We start from the raw sequence: 24,210 nt of genomic DNA on the forward strand, positions 1-24,210 counted from the left end.
TGTGTGTTGTTCTTGCTGGTCTGGGAAATGGGTTGGAAACGTAACCATCTGTGATAGGGAATGAGATATAGAGAAGCTATATGTAGTCATACTAGCTGTGTCTGTGTGAGTAGAAAATCCAAGCCAGTTGCTGTAGTGGACATTGAAGTCACCAAATACATGCACTTGTGCGCTAGTGTCGAGGGAAAGTGCTGTATCTATGCTGTCAGAGACTTTGTTTATTAGGGTACAGTCCTGGGTCGAGGGAGACTGGTAGAGAAAATAAAAATAGCTAAAGTTATGTTGCATGTTAAGTTTAAAGCACATAAAGGCTTGATTGTCCGATTCTTGTTTAGTTTCTCCAGTCAAGGGGAGGGTGTTCCGACTAATCCAACTCCTAAATATAAATGTTAGAATAAGATCATCTATTCATTTAACACATTCACAAAAAAGGATGGATCATCCCAATATAAAACAGAGAAAAAGAGGAGGAAATAGAAGTCAGCTGTACCTTTGTACCCATCAGCTAATCAAAACGTTAACCTGTGTGTAGGAATAACAATGAATCTGATTGGTTGGCTAACTAGACACCACATTTGTATAAAAAACACTCGGTAACACTAATTCCATGGATTTTAGCCTGATGATTGTCTGTAGGATCAAATGTGGAAGCCTCTGTGTAGCATCAGTGCCATAGTTATTTTGATAACTTACCACATACTATATATATATCTCTATAATATCTTATTACATACTATATATCTCTTTTTCGTTACTTATATGTATATTTGAAATTGTCACAATTTATATAAAAAAAGATCTTTTTCATTATTAAAGAACTTTATTTATGAGAAGGTTTTTTTTTAACCCATTACGATCTAGGTTAATCATTGACTTGAAACATACTCATATAATATATATTAATACTTTAGTTATTTCCAGCCTCTAACTTAATCATTGCGTGTTTAGTAATATCTATTTAAACAATAGCATAAAAAAGCAGCTCAATACACAGTATGCTGTATATTGTCAGCAATAATTTTCCAATATTAAAAATCTAGGATGATATTTAAAATCAGAGAAAATAGAACCAGGAACAATTAATATGAAAAATGATGGAGCGTCTTTGTATGTAGATTGTCAACTCATCTTGAATCTTCGTTTATGTTTACTGACATTTTAAAAGATTAAATTTTTGTTTTTCGTTTTTCTCTGCAGAGTTTGTATTGTGACGGTTGCTCGAAGCCATTGTTTGTTTACCCAGAATCACAAGGTGGAAAGTGTCAGCTTTCAAGTGTCACAAGATTTGAACCGAATGAATAACAAAGTCTCTGGGAAAAGTAAAAGGGTGAATATATTGCAAAAATGTTTATTTTTAACATTTTTCTGCATTCTTCACTAAATTTTCTTTTAACTATTTTTTTTTTTTTTTTTGTTTGTTAAATTTTTTTTGAGATATTTATACTGACATGAGAAAATAGCTATACTAAAATAAATCCATGACATTCATTTGACAAATATTTGTTTTAAAATGCTGGGAAATTTTATATTGACTATTCTGTGTAATGAAAGTATAGTGGAATTACTGGTAGGCTGAGAGATGATAACCAGTTTGTGCTTTTTTTTTTTTTTTTTAATGGAAATCACTCTAGGACAAGGCATGAAGTCACTTTATGTAAAAAAAACTATTGAATAAATGACAAAAGTCTATATTCCGAATTTCATGATGTGGAAGTTAGAAATGGCATAATTTAATGCAAATAATAATTTTTGAATTTTTTATCATGCCCATGCATTTTATTTCATTTTAGTGGATTAATAGTTGCTATTTCTTCTGATGAGCTAAGGGCAAAATAGATTCATTGATTGATATAATAATTAAGTGAATGATTTTGTGCTACAAAACAGATACTGTCAAGAATTGTAAACGTCAACCGAATTAAAGGATTAAATTGTAAGATGGTCAACATCATAAAATTTGGAATATAGACTTTTGTCATTTATTCATTATATGCTCTGTAATTACACTGAGCTTCTTAATAAGGATTGGTATATAGAAAAAGGAAATATAAATGAAGAAAACATATTGAAGCAGAAATATATATATATATATATATATATATATATATATATATATGTATATATATATATATATATATATATATATATATATATATATATAGTCTAAAGAAGCTTTGAATAAAAAAATGCAAAAATAAAAATAAAGAATGCAGTTTAAATTCCCGGAAGTACAAAAAATATATTAATTTTAACCTATCGCAAACTTAGCACTTACATAATCAGACTTCTAAAATGTTTATAATGACAAAAGAGAATTCATTTATATATGGATGAAGAAAAAAAAAACCCAAAAAGCCTTTACTAAAATTGTTAAATAGAAATAGACTTAGCTTTTGCATAAGCTGATTTCGCAAAAGTATTCAATTTTAAAACAGAATTTAACTACATGAGAATGAAAAGAGAAAACCTTAACTAAAATTTTGTAAATAGAAAACGCGGATCATCAGCTGCTTACCATGTAGCTGTTTCGGAGATTTAAAAACAGGACTGCTGTTTAATACATGGCTCTCCAGTGGATCCACTTCCCCAATAAAAAAAATGTAAAATAATACTGTTACTATTTTTACTAATATATGAAAAAAAATAGATGAATTAAATAAGAAATTAAAATAAAAATATATATATATATATAAATATATTAAATTTTTGATATAGATTACATAGAGATAACTGGAGTCCAAAATACTTGACATTAAGTGTCGTTATGACCAAATAATATGTAGATATAAAGACAATAAAAGATCTCCATCAATAGAAATTAAAACTGGGTGTTCTAACTTATAACTGATTAACATATACACAAATCCTTTCCCCTTTTTTGCCTTGAAAAAGCCTTATTTCTATTACCTTGAAAATGTTTTGAAAGGCCTTGAAAATTGTATTCTCTATGTCCAGTAAAAAATTTGTGTTATATTAAAAATAAAATTGTTCCTGATTGTTCCTGATATTCATAAATGACCTCCCCGACAACATTGCCTCTGAGATGGGTATATATGCTGATGACACTACACTCTATGGCAGGCACGACAGGAAGACGAATGAACACATTTCTAAAGAAATGGCAGAAACACTAGAGGAAGACCTCCAATCTGTAGTGGAATGGGGACAAAAGTGGTTGGTCGCGTTCAATGCTGCCAAGACTAAACTAGTTTCATTCAATAATTACAAGAAACCCTCTCTACCACCCATAGCAATGGCCAACGACTCTTTATCTGAGAGTCCATCTTTCAAACTCCTTGGCCTAACGTTCACAGGAAACATGAGTTAGAACAATTACATTGAAGGCATTGCCAGGGCCGCTGCAAGAAAGGTGGGCTCTCTCTACCGTGCTAGAAAACAACTAACACCCGAAAGTATTCTGTACCTCTATAAGGCCACCATTCGCCCATGTATGGAGTATTGCTGCCACATCTGGGCTAGTGCATCTGCTACTAGTCTCTCGCTCCTTGACAAGGTTCAAAAGAGAGTCGCAAACCTGATAGGCCCTGAACTGGCATCTAAGCTTCAGCCTCTGTCCCATCGACGAAATGTTGCATCCCTCTGTCTTTTCTACAAGTATTTTAGTGGTGAATGCTCTGACGAACTGCAATCACTTGTGCCCCCACGACGTGAGCACCCTCGACAAACCCGACAGGCTGCTAAATCCCACCCCCACACTGTAGAGATCCCTAGATGTAAAAGATCTTTTTACTCCAATAGTTTCTTCCCCAGAACCGCTAGACTCTGGAATTCCATTCCAGGTCCCTGTTTCCCCAACAGTACTGACGTGCAGAAGTTCAAGTGTAACGTGAACCGACGCCTTGCTGCCCAAATCCCTACATAGTACCCCAGTAGTGTTGCCCCTGATAGTAGCCCCCTACACCAAAGTGGCAATTTGACTTGTTTGGGGTGAAAATGTAATAAAAAAAAAAAAAAAAAAAAAATACTATGAAATTATTTTTTAAGGATTAATAAAAATGCCATTAAAATATATTTTAAATATTGAAAATAAAATTGAAATAAATTGTTTTGAAATTGCATAGTAGGTACCTTAGGTAGTTTTGTGATAAAGGGATGTAACCATTTATTTTATGACCCGGTTGGCCTAGTTTTCAATTATCGCAAATTTTTTTCTCACTCTTTTTTTTTGGGGGGGGGGGATTTAAAATTTCTTTTTGTGTTTGCGTTCATTTATAATTCAATTTTTTTGGGTTGGGGGTGAGGAACTAGGTAGCGGCCACCATAAATAAAAATGATTCTACCCGACAACTAAAAAATAACTTCTGTGGATGGGACTCTCCTATGACAAATTCCTATTTTTTATCACTTTTTCGAATTACTGTGGATTGTAAAACAGAGCCCAAAATTTATTTTGAAAACTTGAATTTTGTCTGGAGAAGATTTTGAAAAATTTTGAAACATCCTTGAAAATGAACATTGAAGATCTGTACGAACCCTGTTTAATGAGAAATTCGTGCTTTGTGGGTGCAGAAAAAATTGTAATGAATGCCAATATTACTTGTCTCAAAAACAGCCATGGGTTTGGCTGCAGAATGATAGAAGAAACCAAAATGGTGATACCCAGATGATTTTGTCTTCAATGGTCATGCCAACTAACATCGAAATCTTGTCATATTCTTGCCAATTGTACGCAGATTAGACAATCTTGGACTGTATATAAGCAAACCATTTGAAGAATGAAATTGTTTTTGGAGTAAATTAAGAAGTCATGTCAATTTCTATCATTTTCAAAAGGGAAAAATAATTTTCTTAGATGGGCTCCAGATAAAATCATCTGGATGTTATTTTCTGGTTAATCTCTAGGTGGTCAAAATAGTGACCACTAATCCTTACATCAGTCAGATTACTGATTTTATCTGGCAAGTTTATTTTAAATGTAGCATAAATAGATCCGATAATTCTGTTTTCTTTACCCCCCCCCCCCTCCTCCTGAACCTCGTATCCCGATAAAACAACATACTAGTCCAACTACCAAACCATAGCAGGTAACAACGGCTTGTTTTTTAAAAAGTTGTGAACACTGAAGTTTATTTCAAGCAAAAACTATCCTTAATAGTTTGCAATTGAACACAAATGCTTTGGTGATTTTGCAATATTTTCTTTTTTATTAAATGCAAATGCTGTTATTAATTATATTTATTTCTGTTTTTTATTTATATTTTTTATTTGATTGTTTTATTAAATGTATAATCGGTTTTGAAATATCATAAATAGATCTGACAATTCTACTCATTTTCAGTTAGTAAGAGAGGAATCTATTGTCATACTTTCTTCTAAACAATTCAATGTAACTTAGATTAAATACAATACTTATTATTGTTATCATTATTATATTTTTTAATGAAGAGTTGACAATGCATTGTGGATGCAATATTGGCAGCTCCTAATTCTTCAAGTCCAATGTAAACAAGTTCTTGATGAGCCGTTCCACTTGCTAACAAATTTACCGAATTTCCATTAGTAACGATTACTATATTGTCCAATTGTCTACTGTATACTCTTTAACCCTTATCCTCCAGTGACTTCTTGGCCTTGATAAGTGGTGATACCTATGTAAAAAAAAAAAATATATATATTTCTCCATCAGTCCTCATTTACGAGTGATTTTTCTGACAAAGCTGTATTCTAGGTCGGCAGTATTTTTGTGTGAACAGTAGCCTGATATGTCGGAAATTTTCTGTTTCTATGACTATCCTTGTGGCTATGTCACTAATAAAGGTACTGGAGGTAAACGTTTTATCTGGCCTGGCGTTATCCACCTGATCGGCAGGGTCCTGAACATTGGACTAACCACTAAGGAGGCTGTCCTATCAACAGGTGCAAATTACTAGGGCTGCTGTATTGCCATTTCGTGAACGGATTCTGGACCATGCAGTAGCTTCTGGTGAGGCTTCTCGATGCCATGTTAGTGAGTAATTGATAGGGCTTAACCTTATCATGTGCTACAAAAAAAATATTTCTTATTCTCTCTTACTTTCCCTCTTTGCCCTGCTCTAACCAAATCTGTTGACTTGTTACACAAATCCCAAAATTCCATCATGAAAAGTCTCCAGAAAAAATACACGAATAAACCCACAACTCCAACGTTCAACGTAGACCCCCCTCAGTACCATGTCTCCTTCTCCAACATCAGGGTGGTCCTGGATATGACCTAAAACTATATCCGATGGTGAGGCCCCACCTTGCGGGCTTTGGGGAGTGTGGAGCCACCCTTTAATTACCATTGCTCCCAGGTCCACTCTGACCCGGAGTGGTAGTACCTGTTAGGGTCCCAACTATGGGTTAAATAGAATCTGACTTTAAAAAAATATACTCCATTAAAAATCGTTCCTCAAAATAACTAGATTCGGCATTAAATAACCTGAAAAAGGTTGATATGCCGTAAAACAACCAACCAACCAACCAACCAACCAACATCAGGGGTCTACGTTCCAACCTTCGAGAGGTTGAAACCCAATTACTGGAAACTAAACCATACCTATTATTCCTAAGCGAAACTGGCATTGTAAGTTTGTAATTAAAGGATATTCTAATTTAACATCCAAATCTGACCCCAAGATCGCCATGAGCATGGAATATGTGCCTACATAAAAGATGGCTTTCCTTGTGGTAGAAGATTCTAACTTACCCTATGTGTGTTTCTGAGTTGCACTTGCTCACACCACTGTGTTTATATTTGCCCTCTATCACCCCTACAACCGCAGAGTTACTATCTTTAAGAGCATATCTGAGAAAACTGACCACATCCTGTCTGCTTATCCTTTGGCTTACATTCATGTCCGTTTACAATGTGGAATGGTTAACCCACTCAAACAAGACCGATGACAAGGGGGAGGTTCTGTCACAATTTCTCGATTGCTCAGTCCACTAAGTCCAAAGTAGCTGAGCAGTGGCTTGGTTCCCACCAATTTTGGCAAATAGCAAACCAGGTCCTGAACAGAAGCTTGTGTTCTATCCCAACCATCATCAATGGACCTGAGGTAATCTGGTCAGCATCAGAGATAGCCAAACTCTTTGCCAAGAACTTTGCAGCTAATTCTACCCTATGCAAACAAGGCTGTCAACCCCTGTATTTCCTCTTATATCAGAAAACACTCTATGCAACAACAAATATCTGTACTTGATGTTGCCATGCTAATCAATGGAGGCTTCCTTTCTAGGGCAATTACTCTTGACATATTAAAGGCCTTTGATAGAGTATGGTATAAAGGTCTACTTCACAAGATCTCCAGCTACGGTATAACTGGAAATGTCTTAATTATTAAATCATTTCTCTGATAAGTTCATAAGAGTAGTGGTTGATGAGCAGAAATCAGAAGCTCACAGGATGCAATGTAGCATTTTATTATAACAACTTAATATGTGTAAAATCATGTTCAAAAATTACATAAGATAGTGACTAATAGCCTAGATATAATGAATTAGTATGTGGCATCTGTTATTGCAAACGTACAATATTTTGATCCAGGGGGGAATTTCTACAGTTAAAATATTATATAGGAGATAAATGTTTAATAGAATAATATACTATTTTTGTAACAAAGGTTTTTTAAAAAGAAAAACATCTGAAACAATACGAATGTTTATACCTCCGAGTCTTAACAGAAAATTTGGTACATATTTAGAACTGCACTTATTTAAAAATAATACAGAAAGATCTTTATGATGTACGTAATCGTCACAAAACAAAGATGTCACATTCCAAAAATCACATGAGTTTGGGTAGTAACTTTTTTATTTGGCTAGTAAATGAAAATATTTAGTTGTCAAAGGTCAACTAAAGATAATTTTGTCTGTAGAGCCCTGCAATATGACTTGTGTTTTTCGGTCTTAGTCAGGCAAAAGGCATTCTGCAAGTCTGCTATTCAACCTTGGGAAAGTGAATACCACTTAATTCCCCCCCCCCAATATACATTATTATTTGTTTATAAATTGTGCTTATGGTTTAGTTTTTGTGGGAGAATTCTTTTATTGCCGGGTTGACTAGATCGGAAAACAACTTTAGACCGGCACAACAAGTGGGTGGGTTTTCAGAGTTGCTGCAATAAATGTGTGGGGTATGTTCATAATGAGATATTGAATGTATCAATGCATTTTTTTTGTATCTTTCATCTTTTTTTTTACAAAGGAGTCACCACTTATCAAGACCCGAAAGCCATTTGAGGATAAGGGATAAGGTGGTAGTGTAGTCCTCGTTAATGGTGTAAGTTGGGTATAATTTGATTATTTAAGAGGTAGATTCAAAAACTTCAAGAACTCAAAATCTACCGTATTGTAGTTGCTTAGGAAGCAGGCCAGCAGAACAGTGTTCCACAGACAAGCAATCTACAAAAGAAGCTTTGTTCATGGAATTTGTTTAGATTTGGCCACAGATAGAGAGTGGGGGAAATTGTTGATAGTGGTTGTAGCTAGTTGGGTGTTTTTTGTGAAAGTTTACAAAGAAGGGACCATAGATTCAAGTGCAGACAAGTACTTGCCATGAAAATAACAATAAAGCGGAGACAGGCTTGCAATGGCTCTTCTGTGAGAAAAGGGCATCACCTACTAGGTTTCATTTCAATTATTTATCTTTTGATCGAGATGGTATTTGATAGTATGTAAAACCTATTTACATCAAATAGTACTGCGATTAGAATGAATGAAAGTTTGTTTTACATTTGGATTAAGATTTCAAATGATCAAATTATCCTTGTTTCTTATAATACATTTTCATACATTTTATAAGCAAACTAGCAGGGAATCCCAGGCATTGCCTGGGTGTGGATAGGTTTTATGGTAGCGGTATTGATCAACAAAGCCCTAAAAAAACTGTTGCAAAAAGCTCTAAAAAAAATGAAAATAGCAGTGAGTACCCGTGCGAGCGCAAAAGAAAAAAGAAAGGAGTAGGCAGGCAGGCTTAAACCTGTAACGGTAAGAGGAAAAGGAAGTTAAAAAAAAAAAGTGCACAGTTTAGTCGCCGCGCCCACCACAACATACAACCTCGCTGCTGTTCAAAATAAGCTTAGTCATTGCAAAGCATATGATGACTATACAAAAATGTTGATGAAAAAAACTGACCCCCTCCTTGTAAAAACGACCAAGTTGACAGTCAAAGAATTAATGTTTTTGCCCAATTTTCGAATATCTGTTGTCCAAGAGACTGACCTTTCAAACGATACCAATTTTGTCAGTGTTAGTCACGTGTGTCGAAAATCTTTGGCAGACATACAACCCCACAGACGCACATTTTGCCTTTTATATATATAGATGGGAATCAAATAAGATTCATGTATGTATTGTCATAACTTTTAGATATATAATATTTATATCATATTGATGGAAAATAATGGTTTCTTTTTTAATTCTTTTACTTTTTTCTTTTTTAAAAGAATTATTTTACTTAACAAAAAATAAAAACATTTCACTTAAATTTATTTTTTTACTTAAAAAATTGTTTTGCTGTAAAACTTTTTCTTTTTTTACCTTTTTAAAAAATTCTTTTGATTAAATAAAAAATTCCCACCCTGCCATTGCTGCCAAACCTGAATCTGTAATTCTCACCAGTGTTAAAATCCCACCAAAGTTGTTACTTTTTTCAGAAACTTTTTGAATTATTAGCAAATAATAAAATCAGAATGTTTTTATTTTGAAAATATTTTGGAAACTTACAAAACTGAATAATGTTATATATTTTATAAAATAATTAAAACCATTCTTTTTATTTGATTAACAAATCATAAATTCAAACTGCTTTTTATAAATTAAATATTTTCATAACAAAATTTAAATATATTACAAATGCAAATTTTTTATTTTAACAAATTAAACATAATGATGATGTGCAGAAATTATTGAAGCAGTCAAAAATATGGGGGCTGATTTTTTTAACATCAGTCGATTTGGTGCCAATGATGAAGTGGGAAATTGTCTGTTTAGCCTTTTTATACATTTTTATTTTTTTACATTTTTATTGTTTTTTTTTAAATTGTATTACATTTTTTGTTTTACTTTGTTTTTATTGTTTTATATTTTTTATTGTTTTATATATATATATATATATATATTTACATTTTTATTGTTTTATTTTGTTTTTTATTGTATTACATTTTTTTTTACTTTGTTTTTTATTGTTTTACTTTGTTTTTTGTTCACTTGTTTTCATTGTTTTATAATTTTTTATTGTTTTATATATATATATATTTTTACATTATTATTGTTTTTTGTTTTTTTTATTGTATTACATTTTTTGTTTTACTTTGTTTTTACTGTTTTATTTTGTTTACTTTGTTTTTTTATTGTTTTATATATATATTTTTTTTACATTTTTCATTGTTTTAATAAAATTAAAAGATATAAAACAATTAAAAATTTTTGTGTTTTATATTCATTGATTTTATTTGCCTTTCTTTAAAACAAATCTTTATAATATTTTTACTTTTCAAAAATTTCATACTAGGGAGCACAGTGGTTGGGAATTCATGCACCTTTGTGTAAAATAACCTGTGATAGTGGCAAAATATTCACTCTGCTCAGCTGTATCAAAGGTCAACTAATTGAGGTCAATGAAGCTTTAATAAAAAATCCCAATTTGCTCTTAGAAAAGGTAATTTTTTTTCTTTATTTTAAATGAATTTTACTGTGTGTATATATATATATATATATATATATATATATATATATATATATATATATACATACAAGAAAAATCTGTGGCATTATAATAATTATGTTTTGATGGTTTAATTTTGCTAGATTCATTTGATGCTTTATGAAATATCTATCCTTCCCAACAAACTGACTTATCCTTCTTTTTTTTCTCTCTCTCTCTCTCTCTCTCTCTCTCTCTCTCTCTCTCTCTCTCTCTCTCTCTCTCTCTCTCTCATGACTATGTACTTGTAAAGCAGTCATAGGAAAGCAACATTGTGGCGATTGAAGCTTGGATGATCATTCGGGATTTATTAGATTTTAAACACTTTTTTTGCACTCTTTTTAAGAGTGAGAGAGTAGTGGTAGTAGCATTACAAGTTGATTTTTTCTTTTTAGATAATTATTTTATTTTGCTTGAAAAGAGATATGTAAAAGATGCTTAAAACCGTTTGAATTATGCAAATACCATCAGTAGTTCAAAAGTTGTGAGAATTTTAAGTGCCAAAATTTACGCTTTTTCGTGGACATTTTTCTTTAGAAAAAGTGAGTTAAATTACGGACCTCAACATTTCAAGAAATTCAGTAATTTCGCCACCATTTATTTATTTTTCAAGCTATTCTCATGAAACTTGGCACTCTTATGTAAAGTTGTGTGCTCTTTCTGATTATGCAGTCAAATTTGATGTATCTCTTTACCATAAGCCATGAATTATAAATTAAGATGTACAAATTTCAATTTTTTTTTAAACTGGCGCATGGTATCATACAGTGGGTGCCTATTCATGAACAAAACTAAGTATTATACTGGTATTTAAATATAGCTTTATTGAGAATAGGTATTTACCTGCCTCACCACCAAAAGAGAGCTTAATCTGGGTGTAGCCATTGAATGCCTAAAAAGCATTCATGGCCGGTATTTACTACTCCCCTCAAAGAAAAGAAAAAAATTGAGTAGATTAGAAATAAATCAAAGAAAATTTTTCATATAGATTTTGGATTTTTGTAAAAGAGAAATTCCTATAGTCGACCAAAACTTATGCATTTTGGGACTAGTCCAATTTTCAATTTTGTAAATCCTCTCTATCTGGCCCAAAGTATATCCCTATTTTCTTAGATGCAACCATAAATCGTACTCTACATGAATCCTCACAGTACCAGGAATCCTGATCAGCAACAACTATATATTCACGAGTTGATGGTAATTTTCGTCATTTTTATTCTGTTGTTTTACTGAAAATTCAACTACGTAAACAAAGAAATAAAATGGTAATATTTTGCCTTTTTTCCACCTTAACATTTAAAATGATTACTTCTATAGGTTTTAGGGTATGCTGAAAACGAATATTGCAATTAAATTTTCTGCAAATGAGTAGGTTTCCGGATATTAAGCAATGTCATTTCTTATGTTATCGCTGGTGGGCATCTTGGTATGTGCGAGCATGCAAATGCAACCCTGAGAAACTATGCACAAACATGCATACCAAGATGGCCACCACGATAACATAAGAAATGACATTGCTTAATATCCGAAAAGCTACTTATTTGTGGAAAATTTAAATACGATATTCGTTTTCAGCATACCTGAAAACCTTAAAAAGTAGTCATTTTAAAGAAAAATGTTAAGGTCCTAACAAGGTAAAAATTTACAAAATGCATCACAATGAAATTTTTTATCGAAATGCCTAATTATTATTATTATTATTTAGATATCCTCAGTTAAAAAAAAAGGGTTTTGTTTTACAGATTGAAAAAAATGGTCTTGACAATGAGTTAAAAAAAAAGTTATACAAAATACTATTAGAAATTCACCTAATAAATGTCACAAGGTCATTTATTGGTTGGATTTCTAACAGTATTTTGTATATTTTTAAGTCATTGTTAATATTTCAAAGACATGAGATACCACATGGCTATTTTTCTTGTGCTTGTGTAACGCTCGAAACTAATTTTTGAAATAAACAAACATTTTACATTAAATAAATACACTAAAAACTTATCCAACTAGGTAGAAGAGTAATTTATCTTGCCTTTGGTAATATTTATTTGGGTGCTTATGCACTTATGTTACCGTGCTATTTTTTTCAAATAGTATTTTCAAGTTAAATTCAAGTTTCATGATATCTTTTTTTATTTAACTAGCAGTTCAGCCCAGCTTTGCTCGGGCCCTATGTACTGTTCATAACTTTATGTGCATATGTATATATTAAAAAGTGTGAATATGTACGGTAATGCCTTTCTATAATATAGGCTTCCTTAACTACCATAGAGAAAAGTTGATAGAGGCCCCAGAGGTTGAATTTTTTAAAACTTTGACTCCAATTTTGACCCCCTTAACATTTATTGTTTTGGATTCAAATTAAAATGTTTGACTCGTGTCCAAGTAACCTACATCTAAAATTTCAAATATTTAGATCCAAAATTGGCAGAGGAGTTTGGTAGAGTCTGCAAAGATCAACTCTGTCAACTTTGATCTTTTGGCAGCCAAATTTTCGTCCAAAAATTGATTAAAAAGCTTGCTGCATGTCTGAATACCCTTTATGTAAATTTTCAAATGTTTAGATCCAAAATTGGCTTAATAGTTTGCTAGAGATCTCAAAGGTAAAATCTTTTGAACTTTAACCCCTTGGAAGCCAACCAGCAAAAAATGATTAAAAAGCTTATCCTATGTCTGAATACACTTTATGTAAAATTTCAAATGTTTAGACCAAAAATTGGTTGAGTAATTTGGTAGAAACCACAGAGGTCAAATTTTTTAAAACTTTGATTCCAATTTTGACCCCTTAACATTTATTGTTTTGGGCTTAAATCAAATTATAAAGTTAGATCCATGTCCAAGGAACCTATTTTTAAAATTTCAAGTGTTTAGACCTAAAATTGGCAGAGGAGTTTGGTAGAGTTCTTAAAGGTCAAATTGTTGGACTTTGACTCCTTAACAGCCAAATTTCTGGCCAAAATCGAATTAAAAAGATTTTCCCAAATCTTAATACCCCTTATGCCAAATCTCGTGTCTGTAGACCAAAAATTGACAGTTATTTGGTAGGGAAATGTACATACACAGACAGACACATACACACACACACACACACAGACATTTTCACTTTTATAGATATACTAGCGAGGGGTACCCGGTGTTGCCCGGGTGTTTGTAGGTGTCTGTGAAAAAAACAGGTGCCCGTGAAAAAAAAAACCTTGACAACGCGCAGTTGGAAAATAGTAAACTGTGAAAAAAAAAACAGGTGCGCGTTTTTGATTGACGTGACGGCGATAGCTATTCAGCAGGTAGCATTTTGTGTGGGACAGTTTTTAATGAGGTCAATATATCGGTTTGTTTGTTTTTAAAAACCCGCTCCCTCGTCTTGAAATGAAAGCTACCGTCTGATATGACGAAGTTGACATTGACCAAACGTTAGTTAGCTCTCTAGAGACCACTGGCTCTGGGCCTGTGATTAGAGTCGAGTTTCGCTTTTTGTTTATACCGAAAACCGAATGTAACACGTGCCGATGCGGGAAATGTGGAATAATTAACGTTTGAAAGTCAATAAAATTAAATAGACAGGTGAGCTCCGTGGTTAAGTGTGAGATATTACAATTTATAGATGATATAAAAAGTTTTAAGAAGTTGTGAAGCGAGCGAGCGCTTCTCTAAAAGAAGCCTTTTGTGGATATTGAGGAAAAGCGTACATACATACATACATTTTCGCTTTTATATATATAGATGGATTGTTAGGTGAAAGTACAGAATAGTTAAAACACCCTTCCCTCCCCATGTTAAGAATGGGTTTCTAAATAATAATGTTATTATTTCAGCATGGTAGCATAAGTGCACAAGTACCTTTTATTTGTTATATATTTGTTTTTTTTTGACCACTAATAAACAATTCTAGCTTAAGTACAAGGAAGAAGTTGTAAATACCATCACAGAAACGCATGTACTTCGTACATTTTGTTTTTTGACAATGTACTGAAAGCGTTAAAAACAACAAAATAGTTTTGGCTCAGAATTGTTTGAAAATAAAATTTGAAAAACTTTAAAATAATTTTTTTAAATCGACAAACTCAGAATAAAAAATGACTAGTCTAGTAAAATGAAAACAGAAAAACATTTTTCTATTTTTAAGAGGATACGTTAGTCAGCTCAGCGCTGGCAGTGCATTAGCGCATAGCTAGCTGTTTTCCCGTTAAGCAGATTTGAATTTCTATAAAAGATAACATTTAAAAGAAATTTCTGCACAATTAATAATTTTCAAATATTTACATATTATACATGAAAATAATTCTGAAACTATTATCTATATGAAAATGGATGATATATGCCGATTTATCTAACCAATTTTGAAATATTCTTCATCAATTTTGCACGGTCGTAACTTTACTCCCTGTGGTCGTAAAAATATAAATGAAAGTCCAGTAGAGATGGACTTCTATGTTTATATAGCCTGCAAAATTTCAGTCATATCCAATCAAATTTTACCTCACGTTTATGTATCCAAATGTAACGTATGAAATGTAAACACAGTTTCCTTTTTTGCTGTCGTCATTTTTTTTACTGTTTTTTCATTTTTAACTTGGAGCATGAAAATATTGAACACATAAAAGAAAATTAACATCATTGGAATGTTTATTTTATTCTCTTTTCATCAATGTAATTTTTTTAAAAATTGACCCACAAATATAAAAGATATGACTTGTTTAAGCACATTAGGTAAGTAACATTGTCGATATCCACGAAAATACAACATATGCTTGTAATGCTAGTGGTAGATACACCACCAGTCCAAATGTTGCAACAGTACTTCACGCATGGGTGAATTGTAGCTTTTGTAAAGATATAGGATGCACTCTGGTGTGAGTAGTTTTCTTTGCAGCAGCTTTAGCAATGTCCTCAATGTATTTGTTCCAATTCATTTTGCCTGTGAATGTTGGACGAATATACAAGATGATTATTTAGATCATTCCCAAGTCTCTTCACAATATTTCATTTGATAAAAGATTAAAAAAAAAAAAAATAATGTCATACAAAGAAAAGACATTGTCTAAAACTTGATCAAATAACACAGTTAAAGAAATATTATTGATCGCTAATATCATTTCCATAATTGTATTTTTAATGACTACAGTTAATATCTTTTAGAAGTTTGATATTTTCTTAGGAGTGGTGTACTTTAAAGTAGTTCATATCTATTGTAATGAAGTCGTATTCCTGTTTGTTTGTTTGTCCACAATTTAATTAATATAATACAAAATGTATAGTTTCACAAATTATTTTTCATACTGAAAATACTTATACACTTTTATCTCAGCATAATTTCTATATATACTATTTATTTAGAAAGTAATGTTCAATGAAAACTTATTACTCTTAGTTCATTTCAATTGTAAACCAGTTAATGGCTCTTTTGCTTTTGTAGGTCTTAGTTATCTCATGGGATTTCAGTACTAGGTGTATCAGAATTTTTTGGGAATTTTTGACACCCCTAACACGAAACTGCGAATATAAAATATAAAAAACTTGTAATTTCTCTTTTAAAAGTGGGTTGTTTATTTTCTTTATGGATTATACTTCCAAAATTATTAAAGTTGTATAAAAAGTAATAGAAATATTATTTTTTATTTAAAAAAAAAAACAGTAATGAAATCAATTGAATTTTACAAGCTAAGTATTTTTAAATTTTTAAACCTATCAAAATTTTTCTACTGATTCAATTTTTACGATATTTTCAGGGTCAATGTGAAATTTTATGCTCTTTCCAATAAGCCGAATATAATATTTTAGACAAACGTTTTTTTTTTTTAAATTCACACCCCCATTTTGAAATGTCTATTAAAAAGTAGATAATTAATTTACGCACCAAAGTTTTATATATTACAAATTGAAGATAAAACATCAATAAATAATATATTCAAATTTAAAACAAAAAAAAAGTGTTTTTTAGAAATTTACCTGTAAAATCTGAAGTTTAAAACCTTTTTTTTTTAAAAACCACGTTTTTTTTGCTTTTTTTTTAATGAAACCTTGGTCCTTGCTCCTTTAATTGAAAAAAAAATTAGGGTTTGAATTACATTTTCAAGTAGTTATAAGCTTGGAAAGACAGGGGGTCGAATTATTCAATATATTTCACGCATTCGTAAGGTTAGTTTCTGACACACCTAATGCAGTATTATAGTCCAGGCCTATCAAATGTGTGGCCCATTACAAACTTATTTGCTGCCTGCATAAACAGCAACTTTGAAAAAGTGGGAGGAGAGAAAGATATTAAAATACATGGGGTATCAGAAAAATAGTGAGAATTTTCTTATCTATCTTTGTTTTAGGACTTTTTTCTTTTTACATTGAATCAAGTGATTGAAATCTTAGAATGTCACGGATATGCTTTTCAACTTATTATTTTTAAGTAATGTAAAGAAATTATTGAAGTAACTAAAAATAAGGAGAATGGCTTTTTTTTTAAAACCAGTCGATAAGTTATAGGCACTTTATGAAAATTTGAAAGGAGTTTACAATCATTCACGTCCAAACTTTTCAAAGAGCTAAGTTGACTGATCATCCCTTGTCATCTTTGCTAAAACTAAACTGCACAAAAATTTCAGCCTGATATATCAAAGATTGTCGACAATAAGAGGTGTCAAACCTTTGGACAAAATATGAAAAATGGTTGAATATTTGTCGATTTTGAACTATTACTATTTATGAGCATCGAACTTGTTGCTGTTGCATTCAGATACAGTTGAACCATTACTTTAAATTTTTGTGATATTGAAAACAATAACACATTTATATTTCATTCTAATTTATTTCATTATTGTTTTTTTTTTGTTAAACTATATGTATGTTTGTATTTGCTTTCTTGAATAGAACCAAATTATTGCATAAAATTAAAATAAAAAAAATATTCTGCAATTTTTATTAAACGCCTTCAGTTATAATTCTACAAGTGCGGTCCTTTTGACATCATAAACTGACTCATATTTGATCCTTGCAAGACTCTGAATTTGATCCTGACCCTAATCTGCCATAGTTCAGTTTTATTTGCTACATTATTTTATTGATACAAGGTGGAATGATAAAATTGTCGCTCTAAAAAAGATGACATGATTCCATTTCCGTTTGATGAATACCGGTTTTCTTCTTTTTTTTTTTTATTGCTGACCATCTACTAGTTGGCCAGTTTTGTACAAAGAGCAATAGGAGCCTACTATCATGTCTGAAAATGACACAATGTTCAATGAGTGAGATCAGAGATGCTCTGCTGTACATGCTCTCTACCAGTCCAAGTTATGACAACAGAACCATTGCCAGCACCCTCAAAATGCAAATCTAGACGGTTCAATGCTTGATGGCACAGCTCAACGAAATTTCTGGCCACAGTTATGGTTTTTGGTGTGGTTTCAAGTGAGGGCCACATCATGCCATCTCACATCTTCGAAGTCGGCTTGGAAGTAAACACAAAAGTGTACCTGAATGTGTTGAAGAGTGTGGTGATCCCCTAGTGCAATCAGATGGCTTCTGGCAGACCCTGGGTGTGGCAGCAGGACTCAGCGCCAGTCTACAAACCCAAAGAGACCCAGAGATTCAGAAGGAGTGCCACAACTTTGTACTCTTCTTTCACTGCCCCCCCCCCCCTCCACTGACTTAAACCCGCCGGACCACTTCGCTTGGTCATACATCGAGAACATCACCAACATGACCTCCTACAACACTAAAGCCAGCCTGATTGCCACCATGCGCCAAATATTCACCAAGCCTCTACTGGCGCTTGTGGAAAAGACATGCTCTCAGTTCTATATCGAGGTGGTGATTGAGGCTGAAGGCAGCCACATTGAATAGATGTCAACTCCACTACATAATCAAGTTATCTGAATTGATTTTTTCAATAAAAGTTTAAAAATAAAGATGTAGTGTTGTATTCTTTAGAGCAACACTTTTCTCATTCTACCCTGTTGTTCTGTTTGCGTTGTTTTAATAAGGTAAACGTTGGGTATTATTTCCAACAAGATTTTATGCATCATGCTTCTTTTTTGTTGACCCTTGCATCTTAAATAAATAATTATTTTAATTCAAATTGAGAGGAGATATGATTTACAATGGTATTAAAAACATAATCATAGATTAATCATGAAGTGGAAGAAATGAATTGTCTGTTCTAATTTAGTCTTCACAAACTGAAGGTTTTGTTAGCTAAGTGATCAAGGTGACATTTTCCTTTTTGTGATTTTTTTTTTCCAACTCCATATGATCAAAATAAGCATTTATGTATGGGTATTATGCATGCAAACAGAATAGCAATAAATATATTTCATAATACTTTATCATCGACTTTTACATATCGGTAAAAAATGAGTCCACATCGCTAATCATATTTTTTTCTTTTAGGTTAATTATGTGTTTTGTAGATACTCCAAATACTCTCCCATCGATAACTTACAGTAAAATATAAAATTTAATTAGTTAACATGAACAATTTCAATATTGCTTTTCTTATTTCTGATGTTTTTTTTATTTTCAATGTTTTTTTTTATTTTCAATGTTTTTTTTTATTTTCAATGTTTTTTTTATTTTCGATGTTTTTTTTATTTTCAATGTTTTTTTTATTTTCGATGTTTTATTTATTTTTGATGTTTTATTTATTTTCGATGTTTTATTTATTTTCGATGTTTTATTTATTTTCGATGTTTTTTTTATTTTCGATGTTTTTTATTTTTGATGTTTTTATTTTCAATATTTTTTATTTGCAATGTTTTTTTTTATTTTCAATGTTTTTTTTATTTTCAATGTTTTTTTTATTTTCAATGTTTTTTTATTTTCGATGTTTTATTTATTTTCGATGTTTTATTTATTTTCGATGTTTTATTTATTTTCGATGTTTTATTTATTTTCGATGTTTTATTTATTTTCGATGTTTTATTTATTTTCGATGTTTTTTATTTTTGATGTTTTTATTTGCAATATTTTTTATTTGCAATGTTTTTTTTTTATTTTCAATGTTTTTTTTATTTTCAATGTTTTATTTATTTTCGATGTTTTATTTATTTTCGATGTTTTATTTATTTTCGATGTTTTATTTATTTTCGATGTTTTATTTATTTTCAATGTTTTATTTATTTTCGATGTTTTATTTATTTTCGATGTTTTATTTATTTTCGATGTTTTTTATTTTTGATGTTTTTATTTGCAATATTTTTTATTTGCAATGTTTTTTTTTATTTTCAATGTTTTTTTTATTTTCAATGTTTTATTTATTTTCGATGTTTTATTTATTTTCGATGTTTTATTTATTTTCGATGTTTTATTTATTTTCGATGTTTTATTTATTTTCGATGTTTTATTTATTTTCAATGTTTTATTTATTTTCGATGTTTTATTTATTTTCGATGTTTTATTTATTTTCAATGTTTTATTTATTTTCGATGCTTTATTTATTTTCGATGTTTTTTATTTTTGATGTTTTTATTTGCAATATTTTTTATTTGCAATGTTTTTTTTTTATTTTCGATGTTTTATTTTTGTCAAAACAAAATTTATAATTAAAACTTCTATACTGTTATTTATAATTAATGATTGCAAAATAAAATATTTCAGCCACAGACGGAGGGTTTCATTGCAATTGTGTTACCTCGACTTGATGATCCTGCACTCGGCGTAAAAAGTTTGCTTACAGAAGAAGAATATCAGGAAAAACTTAAAGAAAGACAAACATTAGAGGAAAATATTTGAACTTTTTGTATTTTTATAAAGTTGAAATTAAAAACCAACTTCTTCTACGGTGGTGTGCCTGCTGCACAATTTGGGCAAATGGCTTCATTTAATTTTTAAGAATATAGGGTACTCCCCTCCTTCCTTAACACACATGCGAAAAAAAGTGTCACCCATAGATTTCTTAATAAAAATAAAATTTCTAATCACTTCTACAATCAAACCATGTTTAATGCTTCACTCTATACTTGTTTCAAAAAGTTTTTGATTTTATGTTTTAAAATTTAGATGAGGATTGATATTATGTTTTATTTGAACTACTGTTCTCATTTCAAACGTTATTCTCACAACATTTGACTGATGTAACCTCCGACCTTCATTAGGTGCATCTTTCTGTCAAACCCTAGAATCCATACAGAATTCCACATGGAATTTTTATTGTCTCTACGCCAAGACTTTTATTCAGCCATGCTTGACAAAATGGAAGCAAGCTGCCCCTGTAGATAAATAAAAAAAATTTTTTTAATTATATACAGATTCCTGAGTTCGACACGGTGCACTTGAAGATGGTCGGAGGTTATATCGGTAGAAACGTGAGAATAACATCACCATTCAATGATGAATGCACTCAAATATGACGTGCAAAAATATTTAAAAGTCTAACATACTCGTCGTCTCTTGGTGCTGCTCTTATGTGTGATGTGATGCCCTTCGTCAGTTCAGGAATAATCTGGGGATTGTTTTGATAGATTTTTGAGATAACCCCCACAGATAAAAATTTGATAGCGGGGGGGGGGGTCATTTAGAATCATACATCTTACTGATGAGATGATCACTTAAGTGCCCCCCCCCATATTATTAAATGATGATAAAAGAAAGACTGTTTGGACCTTCATGAGTAAAACTTGGTGGACAAGCTCAGCATAGGTTGATATTTACTAGGAGCAAATATGGTTGGATTGCAGAAAGGATTATGAATGTTGTTAATGATTTCATGGGTGGCATTTTAAGGCAGGTCACCCTATGAAATATATTAGTTGACTCTCATCGGATGGTCATTATGAAAAGCTGCTTTAAAGATGATTTTAGTTTCTTTTTGGTTCCTTATGTACCTTTTTTATTTATCTTTTTTAAAATTGAAACATTTGTCAACGACATTTCCAAAAGAATTTTGGACACATGTTTTTTTTTCTTCTTTACAGGCCTCTTATGATATTTCATGAAAAATTATTTCAAAAAAATTATTCATTTAAAAAATTAAAGTTTTAAAACATTTTAACACTTGAAAAATTGTGTTTTCTGGGATTAAATCCGACAGAAATAATCTACAAATTTTGTATTAAAATGTCTATTTGATTTACACTTTTATAAATGTTATTTTGTCTTACATTTTTCGTTATTTATTCAAAATTTATTGAAATGCAACAGAGACTTTTACGTTACAGGATTTTTGAGATGAGGATTGATAACTTAGATAATCATTCTCATTGAGGTTATTTTCACAATTTTTTGAGCAATGTAACCTGTAAACGTATGCTGTGCTGCCAAAGGAAGAATGGGGTGAAGATAACTGAAAATATCTCTGGTCAGAGTCAGACCACCCAAGAGATATTCTCTTTATTTAAAAAAGTAAGCGCCTCATTTAATGGGAAAGTCACACTGAGATCGGTCTTTTCCTAGATAAGCTTCAGGTATAGCACCTATTAATAAAGACTATCTGGATGTTATCTTCAGTGTACGTCTCCAACAACCGGCGAACAATGATTTTTTTTTTACATGGGAGTCACCACTTATCAAGGCTCGAAAGCTACTCGAGGATAAGGATTAATGAGTGTATGGCAATCATTGAGATAACAGCTTGTTGCAGGCCAGGATATAAATACCCTAACTCGCAACAAAAGAAAATAATGAAACGAATGGAAAGAAGGAAACAAAACTCAATTGCTGGATAAGATAAATGTGTCGTTTATTTACTGTTGAAAGAATTAATGTTTTAGGTATAACACGTGTTCATGTCCATGCGGATGTCACCATCGTTTGTTGCGGGACTGGTAGTATAGAAGGAAAAAGAAATGTGTGTTCATCTCACGGTCGGGTCACTATCGTTTGTTCGCACGTGGAAAGAGAAGTGAGTAATGTAGTGGAACGAGAAATGGCCGTCCGGCACATAGAAAGAGAAAGAGAGAGTGAGAATGTCAATCCAGTTCATGGAGAGAGAAAGCGTATAAAGTGTACGTACTGTCTGTTGATTCTTGCCCCATGCATAGTAGCAGGTGACGTAAGGCGTGCACATGCCCCGAAAGGGTGCGCGGTTGGTCCCTCGACCATTCAGGTTGGGAGCTGGTCCGAAAAGGGCTGGAAACAGCTTGTCTCTTGCTTTTATAGTTGTTTCCAGTGATCTTTTGCGCATGTGTGGATTTCCTTTGAAAGGGGAAGTGACGTTGCCCATGGGTGCGTACGTGTGCGCGTACATGTGTGTACGTTAGCGTGTGTGTGTATACACGTGAATGTGAGTGTATGTACACTAACGTGAATATATGTACATGTGTGGACGTGCGCGCGTATGTTTGTGTGCGCGTATGTATATGACAAGTAATATAGCTTGAGATGTGACCGCATGTTTTTGTGTGAGACTAGAAAAGGCTCGCGCAAGCTTAATAATAGTTATTAGTGGAAATGGGGTAGAAATGGATTATTGGGGGGGGGGTTAACAAGAACTTGTTTACATTGGACTTGAAGACGACTATATTGTAGTCAGCTGGAAAGTAGGCCAACGGAACAATTCCACAGGCAGGCAGTTCTAGGAAAGAAACTTTGTTCATGGAATTTGCATTTAGATTTAGGCACAGATAAAAAGTGAGGGGAAATTGTTGATAATGGTTGTAGCTAAACAAGTATTTATTTGTAAAAATTTGACATGGGGGGGCCGTAAATTGAAGCTCAGACGAGCACTTGCCATGAAAATAACAATAGAGCAGAGAGGCTCGCAATGTCTCTTTTGTGGGAAAGAGGTTGCAGGGAAGAGAAAAGGGCATCACCTATTAGGTTTCAAAGGCAGTTTTGAACTTTGTCAAGGCAGGATAGGTCGCTCCAAGCAGCTTCCGCCCAGATATGATAATTAACAAAAGGTCAGAAGCAGTTTAGAGTAGGTATCCCAAACCCAAATTTTATTTTCATTCTATCTAAAAAAAAATTAACGTGGTCATATAGAGTTTTATAAACCATAAACAAAAGTACCAAACTTATTTTGGTAGCTCGATTAACCATTAAGTTATGATCGTTCAAAGTTTGTCAGAAAGTTGAAAATTTGCTATCATAGTCCAGAAGCCAAATTTCATAGTATATAATTAAAATGTAAGCTACTAACAAGTGAAAAATCCTTATAAATGTAATGTCATCTTGTGGTAAATGAAAATTAATACTAATGAAAGCAATAATTATTAGATGAAACCAACCTAAACACTAGGCAAAATCACACTACCAATGGGGAAAAAAGTGCAAATATGACACAGAAATGCAACTTTGTTCATATCAATTTCATTTCAACAGCTAATGTATTGAATCTTCTTAGTATGATTCATAACACATTAGAGATCAAGATAATTTTTTCTTTTAATTATAAATTGATAAAACCACTCAATTGTGGACCATATAAAAGCAGTCGAACAGACAATTTGGTAAAAAGGGCAAAAAAGGGTAAAAAAAAAAAAAAAAAAAAAAGAGTCAAAAGTATACGTTACTGAAATTACTGTAAAAATGTAACCATTGGAGGTAGAAGCTTAAAACTTTGCAACTTCACTAATTTTTGGGTGAGGAATTAAAAAAAAAATGTT

The 24,210-nt window shown here is 31.8% G+C and overlaps 1 protein-coding gene across 2 annotated transcripts in view; it reads left to right on the forward strand.

Annotated features, from left to right (window-relative positions):
* LOC145291209 (protein Abitram-like) overlaps positions 1 to 21,764 on the forward strand; it is a 65,419-nt gene extending 43,655 nt beyond the window's left edge. The window contains exons 3-5 of one of the 2 annotated variants that reach the window (XM_080136792.1): positions 1,198 to 1,327; positions 10,496 to 10,642; positions 20,264 to 21,764. In XM_080136792.1, coding sequence (XP_079992918.1) covers positions 1,198 to 1,327; positions 10,496 to 10,642; positions 20,264 to 20,398 — 412 coding nt within the window. In that variant the 3' untranslated portion in view covers positions 20,399 to 21,764. The remainder of the gene's footprint in view (positions 1 to 1,197; positions 1,328 to 10,495; positions 10,643 to 20,263) is intronic. The other variant, XM_080136793.1, reaches the window with a different exon arrangement.
* The last annotated feature ends 2,446 nt before the right edge of the window (positions 21,765 to 24,210 follow it).

Source organism: Euprymna scolopes, chromosome 12 (genome assembly GCF_053919585.1).
Source record: "Euprymna scolopes isolate OS-2025 chromosome 12, ASM5391958v1, whole genome shotgun sequence".
Taxonomy (NCBI): domain Eukaryota; kingdom Metazoa; phylum Mollusca; class Cephalopoda; order Sepiida; family Sepiolidae; genus Euprymna; species Euprymna scolopes.